This window comes from Aulostomus chinensis, chromosome 6 (assembly GCF_037954235.1).
Source record: "Aulostomus chinensis isolate RoL2024-O1b breed Wild chromosome 6, RoL_Achi_v1.0, whole genome shotgun sequence".
Classification (NCBI taxonomy): Eukaryota; Metazoa; Chordata; class Actinopteri; order Syngnathiformes; family Aulostomidae; genus Aulostomus; species Aulostomus chinensis.
Genome location: NC_141325.1, coordinates 28,602,139 through 28,622,141, shown reverse-complemented (window position 1 = coordinate 28,622,141; position 20,003 = coordinate 28,602,139). Strand labels below are relative to the sequence as shown.

Here is a 20,003-nt window from a genome sequence, read left to right as displayed (position 1 = left end):
ATGCAAGCCTACGATCAATTTTATAGTCATTTCATCAGATCTGCGGCCGTATGTTCTGGACAATGGGAGAAGAGAGGAGCTGAGCTGTAAACTGGTCACCATCTGGTGGTGAGTTGGATCAGGTGGCAGGGGAAGACACTGCGCAGACCTGGTAGGTCCAAACGAGTAGTGAGGGTTTGCAGGGAATGCCTGGCGAAAGAACCTGTCAAGATGATCTTCAATTCCCACCTCTGGCAAAGCTTCGTCCACATCCCAGTGGCAGTGGGTGACATTGTGTCTGAAGGGACCCTGTTCCGCTCTGCCATTGTCAAGATGAGTGTTGTGAGCTGCTACCGCAAGGCTGCTGGGGCTGGTTGCGGCCGTAATCCCCAAACATCACCTCTCTTTTCTGGCTACGAAAAGGTTCAGGCAAACCATCCGTCACCTGGGGGGGGGGGGGGGGCAACAACTTGCCCACTCCGTTTACAGTGGGGATGGGAGAATGCTGACGTCAACTGGGGGCATAATTGGACGGTGGAAGGAACACTTTGAGGAATTCCTCACTTTGAGTAACTACTTCTCTGACTCTAAACTGACACTTCTCTTTATTGAGCTTAAGCCCACTTACCTGGACCCTGTACGTGCCCCCACCTCTCGCACAGACAACACTCCTCACTAAATCTCCTACCTGCAGCTGCCGTGCTGCAGTAGATCATGGACTGCAACGTGGTTAAGCCAGTTAAACCACCCACCCACCAAAGTGAACCTGTCACAGTTCTTCCATCAGATCCTCCCAAAACTCCCGGAAACATGTAGACAAAGAGATGGACCCTGCCAGCAATGATTTTGAACTGGAAACTCGACTGGCCCACAGCGACACAGCATTATCCTGATTTGCACCGGTCTTATCTACTCTGTTAGCATGCAGCTGCCTGAGTGAGTGTAACATTACCATTACCACTTTACAACTGTGACTGACTTCGTTAAACAGTTTAGCAAGGCAGCTAACATTTAAGCTAGGTTATCCTAACTTTCTTTTGCTTGGTATTTGTGTATATTTTCAGTCATCCAGGACATTGTAATTCTCAAAAATGATCAATACAGCCAACTGGACTCACCTCTTGAAAGTGAAGATGTTTGGCCTCTCATCCAAGAAGCTTCTTCAGTTCTAAATTTCTGGTGGGAAGTATCAGGTATATAATCACCTGGGGGGTGGGGGTGCAAAAACAAGTGGTCGTAAGACCAAAACAATAGGCTAGTCAGGTGCCCATGTGAGTTGTTGGCCTCAGTTTCATGTCTTTACCCTTACCAGCCCTCTTGGGTGGGGTCGTTCGGGTCACCTGAGTGAAGGTGTGAATGCTGGCTGCCCCTCCTGGGGAGGGATCTAAGGACGGCATTGTAGGTGGGTGATATGTGGTGTCTGAGGCACCTTCTTCTGTTTAAAGATGGATATTCTAGTTTGACATGAATGGCTTCTTTCACCCCTCTTTTAAACCATCTGTCCTCTCTGGCTAGAATGCGTACCTTGTGATCTTCAAAGGAGTGACGATCTCAAATGGTGAGTCCAGTTGCCTATATTGATCCATCAATCCATCCATCCATCCATCCATCCATTGTCTTCCGCTTATTCCTGTGAAGGGTTGCGGGGGGCTGGAGCCTATCCCAGCAGCTATGAGCGAGAGGCAGGGTTCACCCTGGACAGTTCATTGCAGGGCCAACACTTAGACAAACATGTGCACTCCCTTTCATACCTACGATCAGTTTAAAGTATCCAATCAGCCGAGTCCCCAATTGCATGTCTTTGGACTGTGGGAGGAAGCAGGAGTACATGGAGAGAACCCCCAACATGCAAACTCCAAACAGAAAGACCCCGTACTTGAGCTCAAACCTGGAACCTTCTTGCTGTGAGGCAACAGTGCTGATCACTGCACCACCGTGCTACCCAGCCTATATTGATCCTTTTTGAGAATTTAGCTTGCTAACATATCATCCATCCATCCATTGTCTTCTTCTTATTCATTTTAAGGGTTGCGGGGGGGGGGGGCTGGAGCCTATCCCAGCATCTACGGGCAAGAGGCGGGGTACACCCTGGACAGGTCGCCCTGGACAGTCCATCACAGGGCCAACAGAGAGAGAGACAAACAACCATTCACACTCATATTCATACCTATGGTCAATTTAGAGTATTCAATTTGCCTCTTGCATGTCTTTGGATGGTGGGAAGAAGCCGGAGTACCCAGAGATAACCCACGCAGGTATGGGGAGAACATGCAAACTCCACACTGAAAGATCCCGTGCCCGAGCCGGGACTCAAACCCGGAACCTTCTTGCTGTGAGGCAGCAGTGCTAACCACTGCACCACCATGCAGCCTGCTAACATATAATGTCATTCTCAACTGGTATCAGTGAAACGTGACAGACACAACGAGGCACGTCATGGGAAACAGGGAACCAATAACGTTATTTTTTTGCATTTCACAAATGAGTTATTATATACTTACCATTGAGGCAAACTGCTTGGTTTTAGTATACGTGCACAGTTGGCTTTTCAGTTCAGTACAACACTTCACTATCGCTCTGTGGGGTTGCCATGGAGTGTGACATGAGTCGGAGCAACCTCCATGGCCGGCTTAAGGAATAGGCAATATAGGGAGTGGCATAGGACACTTCAATGTCTAGGGGGCACCGGGAATAAAAGAAATAAATAAAAATCGAAACTTCTCCTTGTGATTTCCTTTCCTTCAGTACTCCAGCAACCAAAAGTCCTGACATTGCAGTGGTGAACTTTAATGGTCTCCTGCTCAACATTTAATGGTCACAATGCCAGGATGTTGCCACTGCAGAGCCATACAAACATTCATACATGCTAAAATGATCATGTACTCAATCATAAATCAAAGGCCCAAAGAACCAAGTTTTTTATGAGTATTTAATATGGGATGTCACAAGTGAGTCTGCCTGTCTCCTCTTCAGATGTTTGGGTTGATGATCTTGCCCATGAAGAGGATCCTTTGTGTGCTGTCTTCAGTGATGAGGACCACAAAAGGACGATCAAACTTCATTACAGGGATGGGGCTGGGGAATAGGGACGATACTTCAAAGACGATGCCTGTGACTGCCGCAGCCTCGGCTCCGGCCTCATCAACATCCAGAGTGGCTTTGTGCACGACCTGGTGTACAGTGGAAGCAGAGAGAGAAGAAGGGTGGAGAGAACCGACTGGTAGAAATGTTCAGAAACAAACACTGCCGTCTTCACCTCTGACACAACCAGTTTCCGCCCCTCTGAGATGCCACTTAAATCTGCTTGAACACTAAAAATGTCTGTTATTCCCATGTCAGCCAACATGCCCCTCAGGGAGTATTCAGTCTTGATGGAGAACTTCGGAAGATATACATCATACTTCCTGAACACACAAAGAGGAAGTGACTGACACGTGTGCCAAATAACACTGCTTCTAGAATTACAAATGAAAAACAAGAGCTTCCGAACTCAGATCTCATCAGCCCGAGCCATTTGGTGACATGGTTCACACAGATGGCGTCCTCCAGCTTCGCCATGTTGTCCGGCAGCAGCAGCAGCATGGAGTAGGAGCTGTTGAAGGGCAGGCGGAGGACTGATGTGTTCATCATTTGGTCATAATAAGTATCAACCATCTCCTCCTTCATACGCATCATCTGGACAGGAACCTGGAGGACAAAGATTTGAAAATAAGATAGAAGATACAGAGAGAGGAATTTTTTTCTATGTTGGTCCTTCAGTTGATTGAAGGAAAAAGCTATGTTCAATAGCCACAAATTAACTGAAGGAACAAAATATAGTTTGTGACCTCAAAATAACTAAAGTGGGAGAAATATTTATCTCACAACCTAAAATAAGTCGGTTAACTCAAGGGAACAATTTATGCATCCTGTGGCCTCAAAAAGGCTAAACTGAGGGAACAGGTTCTATCTTGTGACATCACATTAAAAAGCTTCTGTCTGGCTTGTTCAAGACTCCATAGAAGACCATCAAGTAACTTATTTCAGGCCACAAGATATGAATTGTTCAAAAAAAAATCAATCAGCCTAGTCCCCAATTGCATGTCTTTGGATGGTGGGAAGTAGCTGGAAAACCCGGAGAGAACATATGCAGGCAGAGGGAGAACGTGCAGACTCCACACAGAAATTTCCCGTGCCCGAGCCGGGACTCAAACCTGGAACCTTATTGCTGTGAGGCCACAGTGCTGACCACTGCACCACCGTGCTGCCTCTTCAATAGTGTCACATTGTGACACCATTAATTAAGCAGGAAGGAAACAAGCTATATCTAAGAAAGAATTAAGATTTTAGATGAAGATAGGATTAAAATTGAAAGAAGTACTCTGGCCACTCCAGGGCAGTGTAGCAAGGGTTAGGGTTAGGGAACCCTCATCAAAGAGGTCTGGTGTTTGTTGGAACTTCAATTAGAACACGAACCTTTGTGTTCTCATCAACTTTGAACTGGTCCTCCTTGGTGAGCTCAGGATCAAATGGAGTTGCCCACTTTCCTGGTGAGAAAATATCATATCTTTGATTCAAACCAGAGAATCTGAACAATGACAAACAAGGTTTGTCCTGTCCTACCTTTGTAGTAGATGTAGCTGAGGAGATACATGATGGTGCTTTGATCCAGGCTCTCTACCATCTTATCAATCTTCCCGTTGGTCTTCTCACTCACGTAGGTATTGATGGTTTTGATGCTGTCTGCTGTTTGGCTGAAATCAACGTTAAACCCATCAGCAAAGTAGGACTGTTTCAGGACATCCAGGAACTCCGGCTTCGGCTTGAAGGAGTTGTCCACAAAGACAGCGGTGCCCTCGCTGCTGTCGTCAGACTCCTTGTTTGTCTTGTCCAGCATTGTCTGGAAGGCCTTGTCCACCACTGTCTGCGTCAGCACAGAGTCATTGAAACCAAGACCACTGAAAAGCTGTTGGTGGGTCTCCCCGCGGGCCCCGACAGACAAGGCCGCCAAGGCCACCGACACACTGAGTGGTGAGAAGAAGACATTCTTGCCCTGTGAGGTAGGATGAGCCTTTAACGTCCTGTACAGACGGAAGGAGAACTCCTTGTTTGCTGCATCCACCAGGGAGATGCTGCTCTCCAGTGTCTCTTGGTCTTCTTGACCTTGACCGTGACCTTCTACGTGATGACCTCTCCCCACACAGACCACTGCTGATAAGAGCAAGATGCCCAGCGCCGCACGCATCATGATGGAGTCTGACAAAAGTCCAAAAGTGCAGCGTTGTTCACACACAATGGTTACCCAATGATTGCAACAACAGTAAATACACACAGTTGTTTTCAGAGAAGTGAGGAATGTGAAATTACATGAACACACCGTTTACACCAGTTTTATGGTAGTTTAAGTTATTATCATTGGGTTTTTTCACCAGGAGGCCTACAAACATCCGAATCTCAGTTAAACAAACTGAATTTCATTAACTCTTCATCAGTGAGAATAAAAGATTGTCCTAAACATCAAATATCAAAGAGGAACTCTTCTTTAACTGTTTTTCTGAGGCTTTAATGTTGAATTTGTGGAATGAGAAGATGAGTTAAGTTCTCCTCCACACAAATAAGACACCAGCAAAAACTACCCACTGGTAGACCTACCACAGCATAAAACAAACATCGCAGTCATAATTGGAGATCTCTGAATATGTGGGACGCCTTACCTTCTTGGTTGGTTCAGACACAAAGCCCAGGCTGGATGGAGGGAGCTGTCCTCTTTTAAGATGAGCTGGAGCAGCTGAACTTTGGCTTTGTTTGTTGATTTTCCAGCACTATCTCCTATTTGCTCATTTATTCAATTTTTTCATTTATTCTCCTGGAGTTAAGAAGGTTGCGCTGAATACCTGTGTAATGTTATTACATTACTCTAATGATGACTTAGAATTTCCTTTTAATTAACTTTTATTAACACCAAGCACAGCATGTTTGAACAGACAATTGCACCATCCAAGTCTGACATCACAGGGTTTCAAGCCCTCGTACATCAGTATCAACCACTAGGCTTACAGCGCCATCTGCAGGCAGTAGTACTACACAGCAGAGCGATACATATTACATCCCCTTTCCAAGATTGTTTAACAAACCACCTGGTTTCCATAGGCCTGGTCAACAGCATTTTCACTTTAACACAACTTGGAACACAAGTAACCTTGCAACATGTTTTTCTTCTTCTCACCACTGATACAACCTCTAACCTGACAAGAATACAAAAGCCCTTTCACACTGCACTAAAAACACGGACAAACATGGCAAGGCAAGGCAAGGCAATTTTATTTGTATAGCCCGTTTTCACAAACAGTTTGTCTCAAAGGGCTTCACATGGCATCATAACAACATCCTCTGCCCTTAGACCCTCACATCGACTGAGGAAAAACTCCATAGAAAACCCTTTTAACAAGGAAAAATCTGAGAAACCTCAGGGTGAGCAACAGAGGAGGGATCCCTCACCCAGGACGGACAGACGTGCAGTAGATGTTGTTACAGACAAGAAAAGAGTTTACAATACAAAATGTGGGAAACACAGAAATGTTAATAACAGCGGAAGAAGGAAGCTTCTGGAAGGGGAGGCAGGGAGAGCAAGCCAGCTTGATGGGGGAGTGGATGGCAGACTGGTTCATGGAAGGGGAGCGCAGGCCGGTGTAACAGTGGGGAATAAGACGGGGGGTGGGGGGGGGGTGATGCAGGCGGCGGTTGGGGCTCTGGTGGATCTGTGGAAACACAGAGAGACTGCGAGACACCAAGGCCAAACTACAAAGTGCAACAAGTAGTGGTAATGACAGTTCCAAAAATGTGTTTGGGCGCTCTGAAAGGGTAGACTCGGCATTTTGATCCGCGTCCACCGACCCTCTAAGTGACCCGGGTGTTTACCGGCTCGCTTCGGCTCTGCTCGGCTTGACTACAGTGTGAAAAAGGCAACCTGCATTGTCTCAGGTTTCCCGCAACCTTCCTGTTGCATTCTGATTTTGTCACTGTGCTGCCTGTCAGGCTGTCATTGTGGAAGCTCTGGGGGAAAAAAAATAAAAATGAAAACATAATAGGGTCTTTGCCTGAAGTACCTTCAGGCTCAGGCCCTAAAAAACATTGGGCTGGGCTGGGCTGGGCTGGGCTGCATTGCGAGAGCTGCTCACTCATCTCTCAATAAGGTTTTGGCCTCTGCCATAAGATGCGTCCTCCTGTTGATGTCCCCAAGACTCTATTTCACTCTTTTTTTTTTCTAAAAATTTACATGTGTATGATCTTAAGGTAAATTAATCTATGCTTGGGAAATCCCACCAATTGGGGAACCCTTACATGAACTGCGCAAGCGTGACTGTGTTTATAAACAACTTGTATCACGATCTTGCACATCTTTTTTATCCATCGTGGCAGCGCACTGGCAAGATCGTGAAGTCTGCGAGCTGCTGACGTCTGGAAGTCTGGAATGATGATGTCTGGAACTGTATGGGACATGGTGGTTAATGGGGACATCACCGGCATTTTGAGTCACGGCACACTTTTTTTGTTGTCAGCAGGATGACGTACGAGAGAGAAAAACACAGACACGCAGCCATCACAGTGGGAGCTAAGACCCGCGTCTTCTGGAAGCTTGAATGCGCCCTAAAGCCGATCAAATGTGGGTACAAAAACCCGCTTTAACCCAGGTGTTTCAGTGTGAAAGGGGTGAAAAACATCAAAACAGATCTTGACAACAGTCAAGTGTCAACGGTTTAAACATCACTCCTCCATTCACAGTCAAACATTAGTCCAACCATTCTCCCACTTTCTTACACCTGTTCAAGCATTCTATCTGGTGGCCTACTCAGCCTTGTTGACCTTCTCAAGACTGGTGTTGCACTGGTGTTGTATGTTGAGGCATGATTACCTACATGATGTATGTCAGTGGTCCCTCTGGCCTGATGGCCTGGCCGGTTCTCCTCCAGAACCCATTCCTGTGAGTGCCCCTGAGTCTTCAGTAAACTCCTATGGTTTCTCCTGAGCACTGCTCCATCATCTGTACCTTGTATGACCTGGGGTTCACTTCCATAAGAACTGTTGCCTTTCTCTCCAAGGTGCCTTGACCCTAAACTCTCAATATGTCATTTTCTTTGAGAGCCTCCAGCGTCCTGACTACATTGTCATAGTTCACTTTTTGTTTCCTTTTGAGCGGTTTCTGTGTTGTTGTCACCTCTTTGTTGTCCAGTTTAGGTGGTTGGTGTGGCAGCGTTGAACGCAGCCTACAGCCCATGAGGAGCAAAGCTGAGGAGGCCTCGCATGGCAGCAGAGCAGTGCGGTAGCTCAGTCGAGCAAAGTAAGGGTCAGATTCACTATCACTTGACTTTTTGACAGTCTCTTAATGATCTGGATTCCCTTTTCAGCTTCCCAATTTCCTTGAGGATACAGCGGATTGGAGGTGGCTTTTCAGTACCATTCACCACTTCACTTTGAGTCTGTGGAGTTGCTGTGGAGCGTGACATGAGCAGAGCCGGAGCACCCACCATGTTCAGCTTAAGGAATAGGGGATATAGGGGGTGGCCAAGGGCACCACGTTGTCTAGGGGCACTGAGAAAAAAAGAAAATAAATAATAAGAATCCACTGATGGGTGTCCCATCCTATTTTGTTCCAGAGGGAAATAATAGAACAATTAAAGAAAAAAAGAGAGAAAGCAAAGAAGAAAGATGTAAATACACTTTGGAACCTGCCCTTCCCCTGCCACACTGAGAGTGGGGGGTGGGTCATCGTATGATGCGCATCCGTGACAGCCAAAGTCCATGTATTTTATCAAGATAGGTAGATATTTGCATTTTACCTGGATTTCATAAAAATGAAAAGGTCTGAGGCTTCAGATGCACAAGGGAGGAAGGGAAAGAAAGAGGAGGAGGAAAAACTGGTCTGATATAGAGGAATGTTGAGGACTTGCCGACTTTGTTCATAATGTTGATATGTTAATGTTTCCAAAAGGACAGGCAGTTGTTAATATTTCACAATTTACTCATTCTTTGATACGCTCCTTCGTTACATCATTTTAATGTGTAAAAATATACTTTTTGTCTTGAAACAATTATGGTCACTGATTTTTGTTGGGGGGGAGGAACAAAGCACCAATCCCAATCAATCACTTGAGCCATTCAATGTGGAATAAAAATCTAAACTTCTCCTTGTGATTTCCTTTCCTTCAGTACTCCAGCAACCAAAAGTCCTGACATTGCAGTGGTGAACTTTAATGGTCTCCTGCTCAACACTTAATGGTCACAATGCCAGGATGTTGCCACTGCAAAGCCATACAAACATTCATACATGCTAAAATGATCATGTACTCAATCATAAATCAAAGGCCCAAAGAACCAAGTTTTTTATTAGTATTTAATATGTGATGTCACCAGTGAGTCTGCCTGTCTCCTCTTCAGATGTTTGGGTTGATGATCTTGCCCATGAAGAGGATCCTTTGTGTGCTGTCTTCAGTGATGAGGACCATAAAAGGATGATCAAACTTCATTACGGGGGTGAGGTTGGGGGAGTAAGTTGTTATCTTGATGCCTGTTGCAGCTGCAGCCTCGGCTCCGGCCTCATCAACATCCAGAGTGGCTTTGTGCACAACCTGGTGTACAGTGGAGGCAGAGAGAGATGAAGGGTGGAGAGAACCAACAGGTAGAAATGTTCAGAAACAAACTGTGCCGTCTTTACCTCTGACACGGCCAGTTTCTGCCCCTCTGAGATACCACTTAAACCTGCTTGAGCACTAAAAATGTCTGTTATTCCCATGTCAGCCAACATGCCCCTCAGGGAGTATTCAGTCTTGATGGAGAACTTTGGAAGATATACATCATACTTCCTGAACACACAAAGAGGAAGTGATTGACAGGAGTGCAAAATAACACTGCTTCTATATTACAAATGAAAAACGGGAGCTTTCTAACTTGGATTTCATCAGCTCGAGCCATTTGGTGATGTGGTTCACACAGATGTCGTCCTCTAGTTTTGCCATGTCGTCAGGCAGCAGCAGCAGCATGGAGTAGGAGCTGTTGAAGGGCAGGCGGAGGACTGATGTGTTCATCATCTGGTCATAATAAGTATCAACCATCTCCTCATACATACACATCATTTGGACAGGAACCTGGAGGACAAAGATGAGAAAATAAGATAGAAGATGGAGAAAGAGGAATTTTTCTATGTTGGTCCTTCAACTGATTGAAGGAAATGTTGTATTTAATAGCCACAAATTAACTGAAGGAACAAAATATAGTTTGTGACCCCAAAATAACTAAAGTGGGAGAAATAGTTAGCTCACAACCTAAAATAAGTCAGTGAACTCAATGGAAAAATGTATGCATCCTGTGGTCTCAAAATGGCTAAACTGAGGTAACAGGTTCTACCTTGTGACATCCCATTAACAAGCTCCTCATCAAAGAGGTCTGGTGTTTGTTGGAACTAAACTTTGAATACGAACCTTTGTGTTCTCATCAACTTTGAACTGGTCCTCCTTGGTGAGCTTGGGATCAAATGGAGTTGCCCACTTTCCTGGTGAGAAAATATCAAATCTTTGACTCAAACCAGAGAATCTGAACAACGACAAACCAGGTTTGTCCTGTCCTACCTTTGTAGTAGATGTAGCTGAGGAGATACATGATGGTGCTTTGATCCAGGCTCTCTACCATCTTATCGATCTTCCCGTTGGTCTTCTCACTCACGTAGGTATTGATGGTTTTGATGCTGTCTGCTGTTTGGCTTAAGTCAACGTTAAACCCATCAGCAAAGTAGGACTGTTTCAGGACATCCAGGAACTCCGGCTTCGGCTTGAAGGAGTTGTCCACAAAGACAGCGGTGCCCTCGCTGCTGTCGTCAGACTCCTTGTTTGTCTTGTCCAGCATTGTCTGGAAGGCCTTGTCCACCACTGTCTGCGTCAGCACAGAGTCATTGAAACCAAGACCACTGAAAAGCTGTTGGTGGGTCTCCCCGCGGGCCCCGACAGACAAGGCCGCCAAGGCCACTGACACACTGAGTGGTGAGAAGAAGACATTCTTGCCCTGTGAGGTAGGATGAGCCTTTAACGTCCTGTACAGACGGAAGGAGAACTCCTTGTTTGCTGCATCCACCAGGGAGATGCTGCTCTCCAGGGTCTCTTGGTCTTCCTGACCTTGACCGTGACCTTCTGCATGATGACCTCTCCCCACACAGACCACTGCTGATAAGAGCAAGATGCCCAGCGCCACACGCATCATGATGGAGTCTGACAAAAGTCCAAAAGTGCATTGTTGTTCACACACAATGGTGACCCAATGATTGCAACAACAGTAAATACACACGGTTGTTTTCAGAGAAGTGAGGAATGTGAAATTTCATGAACACGATGTTTCCACAGTAGTTTAAGTTATTATCATTGGGTTTTTTCACCAGAAGGCCTACAAACATCTGAATCTCAGTTAAACAAACAGAATTTCATTAACTCCTCATCAGTGAGAATAAAAGATTGTCCTAAATATCAAATATCAAAGAGGAACTCTTCTTTAACTTTTTTTTCTGAGGCTTTAATGTTGAATTTGTTGAATGCGAAGATGAGTTAAGTTCTCCTCTACACAAATAAGAGTTTGATACCTGAATCAAGTTCATGACTTCATCTGCTGGATGGTTTCTGAGCTCATGCCAGTTTCATGTGTGAATGATGTTCCAACTATAATGGAAGTCAGTCATGGTCCCACTGTAACTGCTACTGAAGGCCTTTTTTTTTTTTTTTTTTTAAAGGTAACAGACAAGTTTTAGCAGACCAAAAAAATTATTATTCCGAACAATAAATACTACAACAGTATTTTGGAAGGAACCTGTAATAAAGGGTTGCAGTCCACTGTAAATATGCAGTTACTCAAAGACACCAGCAAAAACTACCCACTGGTAGAGCGGACCTACCACAGCATAAAACAAACATCGCAGTCATAATTGGAGATATCTGAACGTGTGGGGCGCCTTACCTTCTTGGTTGGTTCAGACACAAAGCCCAGGCTGGATGGAGGGAGCTGTCCTCTTTTAAGAGGAGCCGGAGCAGCTGAACTTTTGCTCTGTGTGTTGATTTTCCAGCACTATCCCCTATTTGCTCAGCTACTGTATTCATGCTATGTCATGGGTACAGTAACATCCAACTCAGGTAGCACGTTGCACAAGTCACTTCAAACAAATTTATTGCTTTAATCCTGCATTTCTCAAACTGTTTAAACCAAGTACCTCTTCAGACAAAATAAGCTCTCCAAGTACCACCATCATGATCAAAGTGAGAAATAGAAGTGTAGCGACTCTGTTCAGCTACAGAAAACTCACCCAGGGTTTGTTACATTTCTTCCTTTTTGTTGGTTTTGACCATTTTCCCCCTCCACATGCAAAGTGTTGTTTTGTAACCCATATATCCCAACAAGCTAGGCTCGAGGACCAGTTATTAGTAAAACTTTAGTTACATTGGTAAGCCAACGTCAATCACTGAAACCACACTCAGGACTCTATGAGCCAGGGTGGGTACAGCAACTTGCCCTCTGTAAAATCTGGAGAAAGTGTGAGGCAAAGCCCAGCTAGCAGCCGCACATCTCCTCAATAGAAACACCTTGGAATAGCGCCCATGAAGAAGCCATTCCATGATAGGAATGAGTGCACAGCCCTGAGGGAGGCTGCAACCCCCTCCTCTCACAGGCCAAGGCGATAGCCTCCGCAATCCAGCATTTTGCGCTGCTTTGTAAGAGGATAATCTAAGTGTGGTTCAGCCCATGACACAAACAGTTGTTCCGATTTTCTAAATCCAGCCATTCTGTAAAAAAAAAGGGGGGGGCGTAATATGCACACTGGGCAGAGTGGATTCAAACATTTGTGCTTCCGTGATAAGAAAGGAGGAGGATAGAACTCAAACAGCTCAATAGGGCGACATGGCAATGCTGGGTTAAAAACCTTGGGCACAAGCGCAGGGTTAGGCTTCAGCAGAACCTTGGAGTCCCCCACTGGAAAACACATACAAGCTCAATACTGAGCTACCACTTCACTGGGAGGTTACCAACCTTTGTAGCGAGGGTCAACCTCTGGAGAGGAGAACCGTCCCCAGGTTCACTTCACCTGGCACATGAGTGACTCAGGAAAAAACAAGTGGGAGCTGCTCCACATTGTCACTCTGTTGGTGGACCAGGGGCCAAGCAGGGGTCTGGTGAGAGGACTTCCCCCGGACACACAGAGGGCAGGTGGCTATGAATGCCCTGGTGTCTCAGGTCATGGACGGCCACCAGAACCACTGGCGGAGGAGATGAAGAGTGCGGGCCAGCCCAGGGTGGCATGCTAACCGAGAGCAAGACCTCTGAGCGTGCAGCCTCAGGAATGAACAGGGTGTTCGGTGGAGCCCCACCAGGATCGACTGCTGTCTGTAGGGCCTCTTGCACCCGCTCCTCCACCTGCCAGGTGACCGCTCCAAAAATGCAGGGAGGTGGGAGGTTCAGTCTCTTAGCTTTGCGGAGGTAAGCCAAGTTCTTGTGGTCGGTCCAAACAATGAATGTCTCGGTGGCACCCTCCAGCCAGTGACGCCATTCCTGGAGTGCCATCACCTGGGCTCTCTGTTACCTATGTTGTAGTTGCGCTCCGCCTTGGTGAGGCCTTGGTGAGGCGCCAGCTGAAGAAGGTGCAGGGGTGCAGCTTCCAGTCTTCAGCGCTCCGCTGTGACAGGACGGCCTCCACCTCAATGTCAGAGGCATCCACTTTCACCACAAACTGCCGAGCAGAATCTTGGTGACAGAGGACCAGTGCAGTGGTGAAAAGTACCTTGAGGCATTTTAAAGCGGCCTCCATTTCCCCGGTCTTGGTGAAGGGACGGAGCGTGGATGTGAGCCTGGTCAGCGGCGCCGCCACCTTGCTGTAATCCCAGATGAAGCGCCGGTAGAAGTTTGCAAACCCCAGGAAGTGCTGGAGCTGCTTCCTGGAGGTCGGGGTTTGACACTCAGTCACCGCCTGGATTTTGGCAGGGTCAGGCGATCGCTGGCCCTGCTGGACAATGAACCCCAGGAATGCCACCGAGGTCACGTGGAACTTGCACTTCTCTACTTTAACAAAAAGTCTGTTCTCGAGCAAACGTCTGAGAACCAGCCTGACATGCTGAACGTGTTCCTGCTCAGTCTTGGAGAAGATCAGGATATCATCCAGATAGACGAAGAGGAACTTGTTCAGCATGTCCCGAAGTACATCATTGACTAAAGCATGAAACACGACCGGAGCGTTAGTGAATCCGAATGGCATCACCCTGCACTCGAAGGGTCCAATAGGTGTTCTGAAAGCCGTCTTCCATTCGTCTCCCCTGCGGATCCGGACGAGATGATACGCGTTCCGGAGGTCAAGCTTGGCGAAGACACGTGCCCTCTGGAGTGGAGCGAACGCTGCATCAAGCAGCGGTAGCGGGTACTTATTCCGGATGGTGATCTTGTTGAGTCCGCAGTAGTCTATGCACGGGCGGAGGGTCCCATCCTTCTTAGTCACAAACAAAAATCCATTCCCCGGGGAAGACGAAGGAACGATCAACCCTGAGGCCAGTGACTCACTAACATAACTCTCCATAACCTCGTGCTCCAGCCTGGAGAGTTTGTAGAGATGGATAGACGGGAGTTGAGCGCCCAGTCGCAGATCAATAGCGCAGTCGTAGGGTCGGTACAGGGGAAGAGAGAGAGCCTGCTGCTTGGAAACACCTCCCCGATGTTGTGGTAGATCTCCGGAACAGCAGATAGGTCCGCTGTACGGAAGGCAAGGGCTTGGTCCAGAGGCGCAGGGGGACAGGCGGAACGCAGGCAGTGTGAATGGCACGCCACACTCCATACAGTGAGTGTGCCCAAGGACCAGTCTATTTGTGGGCTGTGAGTCGCCAGCCAGGGAGAACCAAGGACAGCTGGAGACGCGGAGGACGGAATTAGTGTTAGTTGGATAAGTTCAAGGTGATTACCCAAGACAAGGAGCGTGTGCAAATCTAGAACCGTGCGGGGTTCAGCGAGTGCCACAAGAGGAAGTCCAGCTTGCTTAGCCAGGTTGTCATCGATGAATGAATCGTCTGCGCCTGAGTCCACCATGAATGGCACCGCAAGTGTGTCGTTTCCCCACAGAAGTGTCCCCAGAAGGACGAGCCGCAACAGCGTGGTGCAGGCTGACACAACTCTCGCCAGCACGCTTACATTTGCTGGCTGACGACAGGGGCCGACTGCTCGGTAGGTGGAGGGGAACGAGGTCGCATCAGGGAATGCAGAGGAGCGTGACGGGAGACCTGATCCTGCTGTCGCTCTCATTGGTAGTTGTCGAGTTCGACTGCACGGTCTGCCATCTCCACCAAGTCTCTTGGGCGTGATCCTGAAATGAGTGCGTCGCATACCGAGTCATTCAGTCCCCGTCGGAACACGCACAGCAGGCCTGGCTCATTGCAGCCACTCTCCGTGGCCAAGGTCTCAAACTCCACAGTATACTCTTCCACCGACCACACACCCTATCTGAGTGTGAATAGTCTATCCCCGGCGCAGCCCACGTGACTTGGGCAGTCAAAGATCCCCTCAAAGCGTTGAATGAACTCCTCAAGTAAGAGGGAATTGTGGCGGATGCCAGCGCTAGCCTGTGCCCAGGCCAGGGCCCGTCCCTGCAGCAACCCGATGATATAATTAATATTAGTGTGATCAGTGGAAAACAAGTGTGTGCGCTGAACAAAAACCAACTGGCACTGCAGAATGAGGCCCCGACACTTATTCAGATTGCCGTCGTCGGGTTCCGTAGCTTGACAGAGCCCACTGTGTGTCCGCTGGGTCCATACTGGTCAGATTGTTCTGTTATGAAACATATGGGAGGTACCAATTGCAGACAGACAGTGGAAGGTGTCAAACAGGGTTTATTTAACAAAAAATGAGTACAACAGAAAGCGCTCACGAAGAGGATAAAAAACATCAAAAAACTCTCCACTGGGAGGAACCAAAACACAAGACGATTCGGGCCGGAACACTCCACGACTGGCTGGCGAACAGAAAGCGCGTAGACGAGCAACGGAACGGGAACCCTGGGGGGGAAAAACAGAAACAAAGGTTAGCAAATAACGAACAGTCCTGACAAAGTAAAAAAAAAACAAAAACGAAACAGACGAAATACCACTCTAGGGAATAAGGGGCATGGAAAGTTTCATAACCAGGCAGGAAGGTCAACAATCTGACAGCCAGGGAATGTAAGATGCTGTCCTTATGAAGGCCATTGATGGGGATGAGCTGCAGGTGTGACGGCTCATGCTGGCATCCCCTGAGGTTGGCGCCATCTTGGGGGAAAAGCAGATTCTACACCAGCAAGGTGTGCCAGGCCCTAACACCGGAGCTCCCCAGCCTTCATTTAGCAGATGTCATTCACCCAAACATTTCAGGAACGGGGAAAGTCTTTTTTTTTTTTAGCAAGAGCAGGTCTGAACTGACCAGTCTACCCACTCTGACATGGAGTTTTGGGGCAGGGGAGAGACATACCTTATCCAGTGGGACATTAATAAACATGGTAGCTTACAATTCTTTCAGCATTTTATCTTCTTTCTCGGTGCTATACAGCTCTTTCACCATTTTCAGGTTTGTTTTCATCATGATGATATTTTGTTCATGTTTCCAAAAGGGCAGGCAGTTGTGAATATTTCAATGTTTACTCATTCTTTGACACACTCCTTCGTTACGTCATCTTAATGAGTAAAAATACTGTATACTTTTAGTCTTGAAACAATTGTGGTCACTGATGGTTTTTTTGGGGGGGGGGGGCACCAAGCGCCAATCCCAATCAATCACTTGAGCCATTCAATGTGGAATAAAAATCTAAACTTCTCCTTGTGATTTCCTTTCCCTCAGTAATCCAGCAACCAAAAGTCCTGGCATTGCAGTGGTGAACTTTAATGGTCTCCTGCTCAACACTTAACAATGGTCACAATGCCAGGATGTTGCCACTGCAGAGCCATACAAACATTCATACATGCTAAAATGATCTTGTACTCAATTATAAATCAAAGGCCCAAAGAACCAAGTTTTTTATTAGTATTTAATATGTGATGTCACCAGTGAGTCTGCCTGTCTCCTCTTCAGATGTTTGGGTTGATGATCTTGCCCATGAAGAGGATCCTTTGTGTGCTGTCTTCAGTGATGAGGACCATAAAAGGACGATCAAACTTCATTACAGGGATGGGGAAGGGGCTGAGGGAGTAAGTTGTTATCTTGATGCCTGTTGCAGCTGCAGCCTCGGCTCCGGCCTCATCAACATCCAGAGTGGCCTTGTGCACGACCTGGTGCACAGTGGAGGAAGAGAGAGATGAAGGGTGGAGAGAACCGACAGGTAGAAATGTTCAGAAACAAACACTGCCGTCTTCACCTCTGACACGACCAGTTTCTGCCCCTCTGAGATGCCACTTAAATCTGCTTGATCCCTAAAAATGTCTGTTATTCCCATGTCAGCCAACATGTCCCTCAGGGAGTATTCAGTCTTGATGGAGAACTTCGGAAGAAATACATCATATTCCCTAAACACACAAACAGGAAGTGATTGACAGGAGTGCCAAATTACACTGCTTCTATATTACAAATAAAAAACGGCAGGTTTCTAACTTGGATTTCATCAGCTCGAGCCATTTGGTGATGTGGTTCACACCGATGGCGTCCTCTAGTTTCACCATGTCGTCAGGCAGCAGCAGCAGCATGGAGTAGGAGCTGTTGAAGGGCAGGCGGAGGACTGATGTGTTCATCATCTGGTCATAATAAGTATCAACCATCTCCTCCTTCATACGCATCATCTGGACAGGAACCTGGAGGACATAGATTTGAAAATAAGATAGAAGATGGAGAAAGAGGAATTTTTTCTATGTTGGTCCTTCAACTGAATAAAAGAAAAAGTTTTATTTAATAGCTACAAAGTAACTGAAGGAAGAAAATATAGAGGTGGCACGGTGGTGCAGTGGTCAGCACTGTGGCCTCACAGCAAGAAGGTTCCGGGTTTGAGTCCAGTCTCGGGCATGGGATCTTTGTTTGTGGAGGCTTCATGTTCTCCCTGTGCCTGCGTGGGTTCTCTTCGGGTACTCCAGCATCATCCCACAGTCCAAAGACATGCACATGGGGACTAGGCTAATAAAACACTCTAAATTGACTGAAGGTATGACTGTGAGTGTGAATAGTTGTCCGTCTATATATGTTGACCCTGCAATAAACTGGAGACCTGTCTAGGGTGAGCATCGCCTCTTGCCTGTAGCCGCTGGGATAGGCTTCAGCGAGTTATCTCAGAGGCTTCAAAGAAGTCAGTTAACTTATGTATCCTGTGGCCTCAAAATGGCTAAACTGAGGGAACAGGTTCTACCTTGTGACATCACATTAACAAGCTCCTCATCAAAGAGGTCTGGTGTTTGTTGGAACTAAACTTTGAATACGAACCTTTGTGTTCTCATCAATTTTGAACTGGTCCTCCTTGGTGAGCTCAGGATCAAATGGAGTTGCCCACTTTCCTGGTGAGAAAATATCAAATCTTTGATTCAAACCAGAGAATCTGAACAATGACAAACAAGGTTCGTCCTGTCCTACCTTTGTAGTAGATGTAGCTGAGGAGATACATGATGGTGCTTTGATCCAGGCCCTGTACCATCTTATCAATCTTCCCGTTGGTCTTCTCACTCACGTAGGTATTGATGGTTTTGATGCTGTCTGCTGTTTGGCTGAAGTCAACGTTAAACCCATCAGCAAAGTAGGACTGTTTCAGGACATCCAGGAACTCCGGCTTCGGCTTGAAGGAGTTGTCCACAAAGACAGCGGTGCCCTCGCTGCTGTCGTCAGACTCCTTGTTTGTCTTGTCCAGCATTGTCTGGAAGGCCTTGTCCACCACTGTCTGCGTCAGCACAGAGTCATTGAAACCAAGACCACTGAAAAGCTGTTGGTGGGTCTCCCCGCGGGCCCCAACAGACAAGGCCGCCAAGGCCACTGACACACTGAGTGGTGAGAAGAAGACATTCTTGCCCTGTGAGGTAGGATGAGCCTTTAACGCCCTGTACAGACGGAAGGAGAACTCCTTGTTTGCTGCATCCACCAGGGAGATGCTGCTCTCCAGTGTCTCTTGGTCTTCTTGACCTTGACCGTGACCTTCTGCATGATGACCTCTCCCCACACAGACCACTGCTGATAAGAGCAAGATGCCCAGCGCCACACGCATCATGATGGAGTCTGACAAAAGTCCAAAAGTGCATTGTTGTTCACACACAATGGTGACCCAATGGTTGCAACAGTAAATACACACGGTTGTTTTCAGAGAAGTGAGGAATGTGTAATTACATGAACACGATGTTTAAACAGGAGTTCAAGTTATTATCATTGGGGTTTTTTTCACCAGGAGGCCTACAAACATCTGAATCTCAGTTAAACAAACTGAATTTCATTAACTCCTCATCAGTGAGAATAAAAGATTGTCCTAAACATCAAATATCAAAGAGGAACTCTTCTTTAACTTTTTTTTCTGAGGCTTTAATGTTGAATTTGTGGAATGAGAAGATGAGTTAAGTTCTCCTCCACACAAATAAGAGTTTGATACCTGAATCAAGTTCATGATTTCATCTGCTGGATGGTTTCTGAGCTCATGCCAGTTTCATGTGTGAATGATGTTCCAACTATATTGGAAGTCAATCATGGTCCCACTGTAACTGCTACTGTACTGTAGGACGTTCTTTTTTAAAAGGTAACAGAAAAGTTTTAGCAGACCAAAAATTATTATTCCGAACAATAAATTCCACAACAGTATTTTGGAAGGAACCTGTAATAAAGGGTTGCAGTCCACTGTAAATATGCAATTACTCAAAGACACCAGCAAAAACTACCCACTGGTAGAGCGGACCTACCACAGCATAAAACAAACATCGCAGTCATAATTGGAGATATCTGAATATGTGGGACGCCTTACCTTCTTGGTTGGTTCAGACACAAAGCCCAGGCTGGATGGAGGGAGCTGTCCTCTTTTAAGAGGAGCCGGAGCAGCTGAACTTTGGCTCTGTGTGTTGATT

At 46.7% G+C, this 20,003-nt stretch overlaps 3 protein-coding genes across 4 annotated transcripts; all 3 read right to left on the bottom strand.

Moving 5' to 3' along the window:
• Nucleotides 1-2,895: 2,895 nt before the first annotated feature.
• On the bottom strand, nucleotides 2,896-5,928 carry LOC147260681 (hibernation-specific plasma protein HP-55-like). The gene is made up of 6 exons (XM_086205506.1): nucleotides 5,673-5,928; nucleotides 4,582-5,214; nucleotides 4,435-4,505; nucleotides 3,470-3,666; nucleotides 3,236-3,383; nucleotides 2,896-3,149 (listed from the first exon to the last, which is right to left on the bottom strand). Exons 2-6 carry the CDS (start codon nucleotides 5,204-5,206, stop codon nucleotides 2,949-2,951), a joined length of 1,242 nt encoding a protein of 413 aa, XP_086061632.1. The 5' UTR covers nucleotides 5,207-5,214; nucleotides 5,673-5,928; the 3' UTR covers nucleotides 2,896-2,948.
• Nucleotides 5,929-9,364: 3,436 nt separating this feature from the next.
• Nucleotides 9,365-12,030, bottom strand: LOC147260680 (hibernation-specific plasma protein HP-55-like). Its single transcript, XM_086205509.1, has 6 exons — nucleotides 11,950-12,030; nucleotides 10,581-11,213; nucleotides 10,434-10,504; nucleotides 9,904-10,100; nucleotides 9,671-9,818; nucleotides 9,365-9,584 (listed from the first exon to the last, which is right to left on the bottom strand). The coding sequence occupies exons 2-6, from the start codon at nucleotides 11,203-11,205 to the stop codon at nucleotides 9,390-9,392; spliced, it is 1,236 nt and encodes a 411-aa protein (XP_086061635.1). The 5' UTR covers nucleotides 11,206-11,213; nucleotides 11,950-12,030; the 3' UTR covers nucleotides 9,365-9,389.
• Nucleotides 12,031-15,690: 3,660 nt separating this feature from the next.
• On the bottom strand, nucleotides 15,691-20,003 carry LOC147260679 (alpha-1-antitrypsin 1-4-like). 2 transcript variants are annotated; one of them, XM_086205504.1, is made up of 7 exons: nucleotides 19,904-20,003; nucleotides 18,541-19,173; nucleotides 18,394-18,464; nucleotides 17,578-17,774; nucleotides 17,345-17,492; nucleotides 17,035-17,258; nucleotides 15,691-16,016 (listed from the first exon to the last, which is right to left on the bottom strand). In XM_086205504.1, exons 2-6 carry the CDS (start codon nucleotides 19,163-19,165, stop codon nucleotides 17,058-17,060), a joined length of 1,242 nt encoding a protein of 413 aa, XP_086061630.1. In that variant the 5' UTR covers nucleotides 19,166-19,173; nucleotides 19,904-20,003; the 3' UTR covers nucleotides 15,691-16,016; nucleotides 17,035-17,057. The 2 variants fall into 2 exon arrangements, with proteins under 2 accessions (XP_086061630.1, XP_086061629.1); XM_086205503.1 differs by lacking the exon at nucleotides 15,691-16,016 and having other exon boundaries at nucleotides 16,995-17,258.